Raw genomic sequence first — 12,394 nt, 5'->3', positions numbered from 1 at the left:
GTGCTGCCTGCTCCCTGGTTGTGCCTTAAAGGGGGAGACAACCTGGGCATTGGGGTGTCTTTACTTTATCCTGTAGTCCTGAGCTTGCAGCACTACAGGATTCTTCTGCCCCGAGTGTTTGGGCCCTGGAGCGGGATGGTGCCTCAGGGGAACGTGTGGGGCACTTTTGCGGCACAACGCCCTGCTGCGCTGTCTGCCCACCAGAAGAGAAGTTGTGGGTAACCGTTTGTAAACTCACTGGAGCCGGAGGAGAGGGCACCTGCGGTGAACCTGGTGCTAGTGCCGAAACCGGGAGCAGGCCAGGATTGCCTGGATGCGGGCGGGGCTCTCAGGAGAACGAGGAGAGCCCTGCGTGTCTGATCAGACTGATTGAGGCGAGAGGAGAACCTCACGAGCAACGCAGCAGGCTGTGTACCGGAGGGAGGAGCGGATGAGCTCCGTTCCGTGATGAGTGTGGCCAGAGGCAGTCTACAGTTTTCTGCGCAAAGAGCGATGTGCCCTGCTTCCCATGGTTACTGAAGAGGACGCCTGGTTGGGGGCAGGACGTTGAGGCAGGGAGCCTGATCTTGGGCGGTGCTCCCACACGGAAGAGGAGAGCCTATGGGTTTGCTCAACTGGCTCGAGGCGGGCTCCATTCCCGTTCCTCAGCGAGGGAGAGTTGATAGCCACCAAGAGAAGAAGGTGGGCCGGCTGCGAAGAGAAATGCCGGAGGGAAAGAGCCAATCCCCGCGCAGCCCTCAGTGACGCTGCAAACTCTACCCTCCCCGAGGAAGCCTGAGTGGCGGCTGGAAGGAAAGCTGCGGCCACGAAAGGGGCAGCTTCATCACAGCTGCCCGTAACCCACGGTGAGTAGTGGGGCCTGGGTCTGTCTCTCTACCACTTGTGTGTAAGTGGGGCGGCAGAGGGAGGTCGCCCTGCCAAAGTGGACAGTGTGTGTCCCCCTATAACTCTACACTAATGGGGGAACATAGGATTGTGGTACTGGGACGGGGCGAGACCTCGACGGAGGCCCCCGGGTCCCACCGGAGAAAGGATCTCCCCCAGCATCGCTGCATTCCTGACAGTCTTGCGGCGGCGCAGCATGGTCGCGGGCCGCTGCACTCCTGTTTACTGTTTGGGGGCATTTGGTGTAGGCAGCTCGGGGGCATTTGGTTTAGGCAGTTCGGAGTGAGACCTCAAGGAGGCCCCTTGTTAGTATTGCTCCGCATTTCCTGCGGAAGGTGGGCAGGTCGCCCCGGAGCCTATGTGAGGGAAGTCCGTTACTGTGGGCATATGGTTGCCCCCACCCCCCCCCCACTCCTATGTGTCGTAGCCGTGTCTTGCATATGCCTCAGGTGGGCATGATGTGCTGATGTAATGTTTGCTACCTAGAAGGGGGGGCGGTGACAGGCTGATGCTAATGCCATGATGTACGAACAGTAAGCTGATTATGTTGTGCATAACAATGTGCTGTTAGGAACAGTCTTTATCATTATTGACGGAGTTGTACTAATGATTTGGTGCACTGTTGCTATTTAGAAGGTTTCGCCTAATATGCGTATGCTGAGTACAATGTTTTTCCGGCAGGTACTGGCTGCTTCTTGAACTGTGCTTTCTAATGATTATGACAGTGGCCAGATTGGCCTTGTAATGTATATAATCCCCTGTAAAGTAATCCCTAGTGTTAAACAAACAAATGATGGACGGAATGCTGACAATGCAAACATTCTCCCCCAGTCAACCGATCTGGGTTAAATCCATCGTTATTTTGCCCACTACGCCACTCCAGTTTTGACCTAGCCATATGCAAATCAGTCTTGATCCTGTGCCTCATGAGGACAGTCCAGACCGATCTGCCAGGCCAGGTCCTCCATGGACCAGAAACAAGCAACCTGGGATCGGTTTCAGGAAATGTCACCTTTCTTCAGCCAGGCTAGCTTGAATCCATTGACACAGCGAGTAAAGGGCCCACATCTGGGCATACCCATCCCACCTAGGGCAAAAAGTGTTGCCTGGCCTGGCATTTTGGGCTGGACTGTTCCCATTGGGCACATGGTCAAGACTCAGTGGCGGATCCTCCATGGGGGCGTTTGGGCGCCGCCCCACTGCTTTCTCGCCGTGCGAGAAGGCAGAAACAAATAGTAGAGAACTACCATTTGTTTCTGCCTTCTCGCACGGCGAGAAAGCAGAAGTTCCTGCGTGAGAGAGTGGGAGGGGTTACTCGAGGGCAGGGGGAGTGGCTTTCCCACTGTTGTTAGTACTGTCTGTTTGGGCAGCCTGAGAGGCTGTCCAAACAGACAGTATTAATTGTGTTAATAACAGCGTGCAAGCCGCTCCCCCCTGCCCTCGAGTAACCCCTCCCACTCTCCCTGCTCTCTGTATGCTGCAGCATACAGAGAGAAATGACGTGGTTGGGGCAGCCGGCCGAACCAATCACAGCGCTTTGCTGTGGTGAAGGGGAGGGAGGCTGCCTGCAGCCTTCCTGCGTGATGACGACGAGCACCATGGGAATTCAAAAGATTGGACGGCGGGAGTCGGGAGTCTGGTGGTCGGTGGAGTCTCGGAGTCGGAACTTGAAGGCGGGAAGACTTTTATTTTATTTATTTTATTTATCCCGCTTCCCCCCCACCCGTAATGCCGGCCAGCTCTTTTTATTCTTGGGCGCCATAAATTATAGGGTAAGGTGAGTCATTGAATGATGTTTACAAGTCAGGCATCGTTTGAGTTTCACAGTTTTTTCACTCACACTAAGTGCCAATGTCTACAAACAGTGAAAACATTTAGTGCTTCAAAGCTGCCTCCTATGACGCTTCAGAAAGATGTTGAGGGATTGTTTAGGAAATCAAGCACATCGTAGAGAAAGAATAGCAGTGGTCGGAGGAATGGTAATTGAAGAAAAGTTAGTGAGCAGCACAGAGGTAGATTACATTGAGAAAGGATTGAGTGGAGACAGGAGCAGAGAATAGGGAAGACGGCAAAGAGGAAGGTCAGAACACCTAAGTTTGAGGATAGCAATAGAAACAGCACAAATAACGAATAACAAAGAAGAGACAGATAGCATAGAGGAATGATAACAGAGACAAAACAGTGAAACACTGCAGTGTGCTGGGACCAGTAGCAGGGGAAAGACGAGAAAGAAATTAAGGTTCTGCAGAAAAGAGGAATAGCAGAGTTAAGATTGAGAGATAGGCAAAAGAGAAACTTTAACAGAAAGACAAACTGCTGAGAGGAAAGATACAATAGGTAGACCGAGAAAGCATATACTAGACAGACATCAGAAAAGATTATAACAGTGAAGAGATACAGACAAACTACAGAGAAGAAGATTGAGGAAGAAAGAGGCAGACTGCAAATAGCATCGCAACACTCTTTTGATTGTAAATGTGTAGTTATTATTTCTGTAAATAGGTGAAAATTATACTACGAAATACACAATTTCTTCAACGAAAATTTTCCCCAGGGGCGTCAGACTTGTTTCATTCACTTACCCACATGATCTATGTTACACGAAGTTATTTACGCCCTACCACTTTCATAGTTCACCAGCCGCCACTGTCAAGACTGATTTGCATATGGCTGGGTCCAAACTGGAATGGCATGGTGAGCAAAAAAACAATGGAATTAGGCCCAGATCTCTGTACTGGGGTGAATGTATGACATTGTTCTGCATTCTGACCATCAGTTGTTCTTTTTTCATTTGTTACACCGAGTGGGACGGGTATGCCTAGACGTGGGTCCCGTGCTCTCCATGCCACTGGAATCAAGCTATCCTGGCTGATGAGGGCTGAAAGCCCGAAACCGGTCTTAGGATGTTTGTTTCCAGTCCAGGGAAGACCTTGCCTGACAGTTCGGGCTGGACTGTTCTCATCGGGCACAGGATCAAGACTGATTTGCATATGTATGGCTGGGTCTAAACTGGAGTGGCATGGTGAGCAAAAAAACGATGCATTTAGGCCCAGATCTCTGTATTGGGGTGAATGTATGACATTGGTCTGCATTCTGTCCATCAATTGTTCTTTTTGTAAGTAATACCTAGTGCCAGTTGGCACAGTGTATATGTGTGATTATGATTCTAATGTGTTTTGGATACTACAAAAGCTATTTTTTATTTAACCTTGTATGGAGTTTCTTTCGTTGTGTGTCTAGTGTGTTGCTGCTGCTGTGTGTTTGTGTTGCACAAACGCTTTACACACTGCCTCTGGGATAAGCCTGACTGCTTGTGCCAAGCTACCAAGGGGGTGAGGAGGGGTTATCTTCAGCGTGTAACTCCCTTGCCCTGAATAGAGTGGTGGTTTCTGCCTGGCTGTGGCGCATGCCCTACCGAACCAGAAATGCCATTTCTAACACAGTGACTCTACATTCTGAGTGAAATTCAGAGCCTCCCAATTACTGTTGTTACTGCTCTTCATGTCTTGCAACGTTCCACAGTGGCTGTTTTTCGGTCCAGATGTTCTGCGCAACAAAATGCTCAGTTCCCTGTATCATTAAATAAGGCTCTCCTTGCTGGGAAACAGCCATTTACAATATGGTCCTAACCACGCGTGACAATTATCACAAAGTCATTACCGCACATATGCCTTAACGGCGTATGCCTTTAGCATTCATACCTTTACCACATATGCCGTTTTACATTCATGCCTTTACCACACATATGCCTTTACCACACATGCCTTTACAACAAATGTCGTTCTAAAGGCATGAATGGTAAAGGTATAGGCATGGTAAAGGTTTAAGAATAGTAAAGGTATATGTATGGCATCGCACAGCGTTCTTCACACCTCTGCCCCTCAGTACCTCTGCTTCGCACACCTTGAGCGTGATTTTAGGCGTAGTCCTTTTGTGTTCTACACACCTCTGCCGCTCAGTACCTCTGCCTCACACACCTTGAGCGTGATTTTAGGCGTAGTCCTTTTGTGTTCTACACACCTCTGCCCCTCAGTACCTCTGCCTCACACACCTTGAGCATGAGTCCTCACTCTTCCTGAATTTAGCCTGAGTCCTCACTCTTCCTCCATTGCGAAAGGAGCACGCAGAAAACAGTGAATGAAAAGAGGCGGCCATATTGAAACGTAGCGCCTACTAACACATCCATTCGATAATATATGACTATACAAATATATGACTGAAGAATTTGCAATAGTTTAATAAATTCTATTATAGCACAACAGAGTTGTGGATTTCCTATAGCCCCAAGCCCGGGATATATTGTTTGGGGTCAAGGACTGCAAGTTTACATGTGTATTTTGTCCTTGGGGCAAAAAGGCCCAACCCATTGCAGCACAAACCCTTTGACTGCCAGTTTACAATACCACATAATGGACCAGGGAAGGCCATTGTCTGAAGTAAAGATCACTTTTGTGTTCATATGTTAATGCTGTACGAACTTGTATTTATGGTTCATTATTGCTAAGCCTTTATTATTAGGCTGAGGGTTTTAAAGAAATGTAACCTCAGGCTACACTACTGACTGCGGTTCAAACATTTGTACACACATTTATAATGTTTTGCAGTAAAAGGCTATGTATAATGCCCCCAGAATGCTCTTTGGTTAGATGCAAATATTTGCAGAAGCTTGAAAGCAAGATGTATGATTCTTGCAAATTAAATTTGAGACAAACAAATGCAACTAGAAAAAAAGCATTTTGCTAAACTACTGTAAAATTTTAGGTACCATTTCTTTGCAACATCATTTATAAAATGTATTGATGCATGCTAGTATGTCCAAAAATATTCCTAATGGAAAATCGATGTAGCAAGTTTATACAAGATTATGGGAAACAAAAAATAGTGGTCAGTCTTTTGGTTTAGTCAATGCGTGTCTTGTTCTTTTATGGTTTTTGTAAAACCTTTTTGGCGTTGGAGCTGCCAGGCCTGCACCATTATAACAAGCATTGGCAAAAGCACACAAAATATCTCAAAAAGCACAAATTGCCAAATTATTTCCTGGCACTAAACACTACTACGTTGCGTGTCCCAGGGGTCAGCCCTTAGCCCCACCCTGTTCAATGTGTATGTCCAACCCCTGGCAGAGGTAGCCAGGAGGCACGGAATGTCTCTCGTATCCTACGCTGACGACACACAGCTGGTGGTGGCATTAAATGATGAAAGCGGTCACAGCGCCCAAAAATTCCAACAAACTCTCATTGACATCACAGAATGGATGACGGCGAACTACCTCCAGCTCAACGCCGGACAAAAAGAGGTGTTGGTGGTGGGAAAAAAGACAGACACTTGGAGGAACAACTGGTGGCCAGAAAACCTCGGCCAACCGCCTGAACCTAAGGACTGTGTCAAAAACCTAGGAGTCTGGGTAGACTCTGCCCTAAGATTTACTCACCATACAAAAAAAGTGGCCGCCACCTGCTTCAGCATTTTACGGAACCTTAGACCTATCCTAGGATTCTTTGACCACCAAACCCGTCATATGATGGTCCAAGCAGCCATCCTCTCAAGGCTGGACTACGCTAGCTCCCTCCTGCTAGGAGCGAACGTGGCAGAAAAAACTTGACTTCAGCGAGTCCAGAACGCCGCCAGGGCTCTGATAGGTCTCCCCCGCCACACGTCTGTGGCTAGCGTCCTTATCAAACTCCACCGGCTCCCAATGGAGAAAAGGATTCACTTCAAAACGCTATGCCTAGCATTCAAAATCCTAAAAACGGCTTCCCCCCCCCATGCTCTGCCCGCTCCTGACAACATACGTCCCTTGGCGTGCCCTGCGCTCAGAAGGACAAAACCTAGCAACGGTACCTCGCATCAAACTAGCCAGGATGGGTGGCCGTTCCTTCAAATATTTAGCCGCCAAACTCTGGAATGGCCTCCCAGACCAGATCCGAGGGATACAAGATCTGTTGACCTTCAGGAAAGCAATCAAAACACACCTCTTCTGTTAAACAAACCCTCCCTTCTTACCTCCCTGACCCATCCTCTGTCCACTTTTCATACAGTAAGCGCCGGGACGCCCCTTCGCTGGGGCAGCCGCGCGCTATACAAGCACATATAACATTAACATTAACATTATTCTCCGTGTGAAAGAGCAGAATGCTTCAATCATAGTGAAGCCAGCTGATCGATGGACAGCCAGAGAGATAGACTTTTAATAAACACAATAGGCCCTTGTTAAGCCCAGCCCTAATTAGGGGCCCAATTTTTAAAGAAATCTCGAAAGTGCGCCCATGGTATATGCCCCTGCAGATTTACAGCTTTCATGAATTCACAAGAATTGATAGAAGTGGGTCAATAAAGAGTAGTCCTAGAAAATATTTGTGAACTGCATTTTAGTCCAAGCAGCCATGCATGTGTAGATTTGCTCATGTGAACATCTTTTGAGTGTTTGTAAGTTCACTCTCCTCCCTTCCAGTTTTTTCCCTACCCTGGAAGAAGTTTTACGTCTGCCATTGTCAGGAGTAAATTCCCAGCCTTTGTCGGTGTGGGAAGAGATTAGAGAAGAGCTGTTCAAAACCCTTCAAACATGCAAAATAAGAGGTTTTCACAGATTCAAAGGGGCATTTCAAGCCTTGAACTATTGCTCACCACTCACCTCAAGCCCCAGTCTGTAGATCTGCAGAAACCTGGCAACACAAGGGGATTGGAAGGAGCCCGGCAACACAAGCGGATTGGAAGGAGCCCGGCATAATCAGAGAGGCTCTATCAGAGCTCCTATACAATGAGATTGCTGCCATATTGTGTCGCCGCATTACATGGCACAAAAGGTACAAAAGGATTTTGTTACAGGGCAAATGGATTTATGAAGCAACCTGCCTCATTGGCCAGTAGGTTTTTTATTAAATTCCACACCCCGGCGCACAATGTCCCAGTACATCACATGATTTGCTTAGGAGATGGACTTAATTTATAACAGGCGCACGCATATGTGACTTTTCATAGTTTTTCACGAAAAGCCCAATGTGGCAATGTATTTTTAAATAGTGAGTAACCATGGCAGGTTCCCATTACTTGCATTTTAGTACTATCTCGCTGGAGTTAATCCATTTCATGATGGCTGACGCGCATCCTGTTCTTTCCCTTCTTCACTCTGCAGCCACTCCAGAATGCCCTAACTACACGCATTACAATTAACAAGCAAATGCCTTTACCACCCATACCAAATTTTGACCATGAATATGCCTTTACTAATGATGCCTTTACAACAAAATTTTTGTGGAACAAGAATGCGTGATAAAGGCATATGCGTTGTAAAAATATTCGTTGTAAATGCATGCGTGATACTGACGCACACGTTGTGTTGACTGCATTGTCAAGACATGCGTGATAATTGCATACGTCGTTCCATCATTGTAGTTGAAGGAGCAGGCCTTTCTTTCCTTTAAACTTCACTGGGTTTCCTACTGTCCAGGTTCCATTTCCTCCCAACGCTTCATTCATGTGGAACATATATTGTGCACGTATGTTAGCTCTGTAAATACGAGGCAGAGCGAGCGTGAAATGTGGGGCATGGATGATGCACGTATGTTACCTTTGTAAACATGCGGCAGAGCGAGCGTGAAATGTGGGATGTAGATGGTAGTGCTTCCCCTCTCTTTACTCCATCCCGTCAGGGGTATAAAGAGATAGAGGGAACAGAGGTGAATGATGGGATGAATGAAACACAGAGGGGAATTGTGGAATGGGGAATATACAGAGGGGAATGAGGAAGTAAACAGAGAAGTGAATGATGGGATGCATGAAACCCAGAGGTTACAAATGGGATGGAGGAAGCAGAGGGGAATGATTGGGTGGAGGAAAAGCAGAGATAACCGATGAGATGGAGCAAACGGAGAAGAGAATGATGGGGTGGAGAAAACCGAGGGAAATTATGGGATGGTGGAAACACAGGGGAATGATGGAGTGGGGAAAACAGTGGGGAGTATTGAGATGGAGGAAACCGAGAAGGGAATGATTGGATGGAGGAAAAACAGAGGGGAGTGATGGGATCCCTTGCGTCCCGTTAGTCCTCCATCTCACCAGTCATGTGTGATGGATACCGTAGTACCTGTGCCTGTATGCTGAAGCTTTCCTACCCCTAAGTTCCAATCTGACCACGCTTTCTTGCTGTGATGCTTGCCGGATGCATCTCTCAGGCGGTCTTTGAGACTTCTAGATGAAGTGCAACTTTCTGAAGATAAGTACTGTATTGTCCCACGCAGAATGATTGAGCTTGTATCACCTGGACCTGCCCTTTTTAGGTCGACCCTGGGCATTGCATGGGCTGCTCTGCGATGCATGCTGTATTCAAGTATGTACTTGAAGCCCCACCCACTCTCCGCCCATATTTGTCATTAGCATATGTCATTGTCCTTCGTAAATGCTGGCTTCTGATTCATTAATAGGCTTGTTAGTCCCTCCTTAGTACCATCTTGACTTCATTTGTAACCTGTCGTGAGCACTGGCCCTTTTACTTCTGTTGTTACACAGTATGTCTTATTTAGTCTGTAAGCACTTATGTTCGAGACATATGAGCTGTAGATCATATACTTGTGCATAGATCGCCATCTGGTGTTGGGCTCGGATGTTTGCACTTTGTTTTTGACTTCGAAGAAGTCTTTGTGGTCACAAGATAGGTGACTCCTCCTTAGGGTAACAGTGCACTTGGGCATCGACTCCATCTCCAGATTGTTTTTTTCCACCATCTGGTTCGAATGTGATTTGCTGTTCTCCGGGTCGGTGTCGTTCTCGAACCCCCTCCAACTCGCAATCCTTCCCCACGCGACCGTATCGTCTCAACAGCTCTTCATTTTCGACACGCAACGTCAAAAAATTATAAATCCTCGATCTCTATCTGCGACGCGGGCTGTTGGGCCTATCTGCGCCAACGACGCCAGCAGTCAGTGGAAAGGACTCCTTTAAAAAAATTCCCCAGGTGTGCTGCTAAGTTCCCTCACACGGATTTACACGATGACCGTAATCTCTGCCTCTTCCCGGAGCACAAGGAGAGCAACTGTGAGGCCTGCTCATCTTTTAGGTCGAAGAAAACCATCCGTGACCATCGGGCTTGATGTCATGAAATGTCCAGCGGAAGCAGCTCGGTGCCGGACATCTTCGGACCTGATCCCGATGTCCAGGACAAAGAAGCCGACGAAGGAGAGATCTCCGTCTCCGAAGCTGATGACTCCGAAGCCGAAGATTCTGACATCGAGGAACAGACGGTGACCCCGGCTCAATGGTCCTTGTGAGAAAGTGGCTCTATATATACTGGACCAGAATAAGGTACAGTGTTTAAAGGGTCACAAACCCCAGAGGTATAACAGAGGTTAAAGTCAGGACTGACCTTACTCTCAAAAGTGGTAGCTTGGTCGAGCAGCAAGGCAGTACCAGAGGACAGTGAGTTTTACACAGTCAGCAAAAGGGGTTTCACAAACTCAAGGACTGAACTCCAGGCCAATTGTTTTTATATCAACAGATATAGTTCTTTTATTTTTAGAACCAACAGGTATAAAAATATACTTTTCTCGATATGAGTACTCTCATGTAATTTCTTTGCAAAGAGGCAATAAACTTTGTGAACACAATATATACAGGGGTTGCTGTAGGCAACACAATTCTAGACACACTATAGCATTGAGCTCAATGGGTTTTCATCATATATGTACAGTTGATTACTTTGTAGATTACTCTAGTAATTCCAGGACTGGATCCTAGGTTCAGTCCTGGGGTCTCTGGGCTGAAACCAATTTAGTAAAATCTTTTTAGTTATGGTAGTGATTTTTCAGGAATATAAAGCTGTTTTAAAAGTTCACACTTAAGAAACTTTTCAATGAAAAACTGGCAATGCGAGAAAATTCAGGTTGCAGGTAAAGTATGATCTCGTTACTTTTGTAATCCAGTACTGGGCTCCTAGTTCCAGCACTGGGGTCTCAACTTAAAACAGGTGAGTAATTGCGTTTCAGTATTTCGTATGATTTTTACAGAACATTTCAAGTTTTCAACTTTGAAGAAATTTCATAGAAAAGCAGACAATGGATTCCTATGGAGAAAATACAGATTACTAGTAAACCCGGTAAGGATTACTTTTGCGGTTCAGTACTGGGCTACAAGGTACAGTACTGGCTTCTCCCCTGATCACAGGTGAGTACTTTGGAATTAGGGTGATTTTATATGAATATTTTTAGTTTCCAAAACTTCACACGTAAAAGATTTTTCAAGTCAAACCAGTCAATGTTATCCAATGGCAGGTAATTGAGTTATTGGTTTCTAAGTGAGTACTTTGCTGGTGAAGTTAGGGTTCTGGGCATAGACTCAGGGGTTCCTCAGGGTAAGGTAAGTACAGTTGGTTCACCCTCAGCGGCACAGGGGCGGCCGGGTGCAGAGGTAGTTATGCCCAATGTTATCCAATGAGGGAAAGGGGGGCTCCGGTTGGTGGCTGCTGGCTAGCAGGCCACGCGGCTGTGGGAGCTGGGCTCCTGATCACTTGCTCAGGGCAAATTGGAAAGTAGGATAGGGTACAGGTTGCACTGCCAGGGGCACTCGGGTGACTGGGTGCAGAGTGCTTTTGAGCCATCTTACTGGGCAAACAAAATGTAAACAATGGTGCAGTTCAAGCATCTGACATAAGTGGGAAGCTGTGTAGTCAACTTATCTGCACAGCTTAACCTGCTGCTTGTGTCCAGGACCTGGGGTGAAAAAACCAACAAATGCGACTTTTGGGCCACGAGTTTGGAGTTCTGAGGAGGAATTGTTTAGAAAAATCAGGGATTATGTGCAGCATTGACCCTTATGTGCTTTTCCTTTTTTAAAATTGGTGGATGCTGTGCGTGGATGCTGTGCCTTTCCATGGAATATATATCTAATGTGCAATGAGCGAATCCTTCCACAACTTTGCACTGTCAGCTTTTGACCCTCTGTGCTGTGATTTTTCAGGATCATGGGCCCAGTAGGCAGACGACATTCGATGTGATGAGCTCTAACCCCTCTGTTCTTTCTTTCAGTGCGTATTGTGGGGGCATGTGGCTTGCCTCTGTCTGCATGATGTGCAAGATGGCCGAAATCTTAACCGATGACGTGGTTCTTCAGAAGTATTCCTGTATCCTGGAGAAGGGAAAGAGTGCGTTTGAAAGGCTCCTGTGGAATGGTAGGTGTCAGTAAAACGCCCCAAGTCGTGGACCCTGCCACCTCCTAGATGACGCTTCTTCCTTCCTTGTGAAGGAGCTTCGATGGGTGCCTGTGTCCCAACAAAAGTGTTCTTGGCAAAATAAGGGCTTGTCGTTTCTCTAGGACTGACTTAGCAATGCAGGGCATCTGTATGCCACTCTATATGCCAATCCTGGATCTCTGATTGCTGTGAATTAATATTAGAACACACGTTTTGTGGTTTCGCCTGCATGGCGCTTTTGAAATCTCTTACAGTTAATATATCTTAAAAGGGGGAGTGCTTATGAGTTGCCAAATCCCGAATTACTGGTCATATACTCTTGTGTGAAAC

At 46.9% G+C, this 12,394-nt stretch overlaps 1 protein-coding gene across 2 annotated transcripts in view; it reads left to right on the top strand.

Moving 5' to 3' along the window:
* Positions 1–12,394, top strand: part of GBA2 (glucosylceramidase beta 2) — a 228,021-nt gene that overhangs the window by 179,576 nt on the left and 36,051 nt on the right. For both annotated transcript variants that reach the window (XM_086960013.1, XM_086960014.1), the window contains exon 14: positions 11,901–12,043. In XM_086960013.1, coding sequence (XP_086816139.1) covers positions 11,901–12,043 — 143 coding nt within the window. The remainder of the gene's footprint in view (positions 1–11,900; positions 12,044–12,394) is intronic.

This window comes from Lissotriton vulgaris, chromosome 3_1 (genome assembly GCF_964263255.1).
Source record: "Lissotriton vulgaris chromosome 3_1, aLisVul1.2, whole genome shotgun sequence".
NCBI lineage: Eukaryota > Metazoa > Chordata > Amphibia > Caudata > Salamandridae > Lissotriton > Lissotriton vulgaris.
This window is presented reverse-complemented; position numbering and strand designations above follow the sequence as displayed.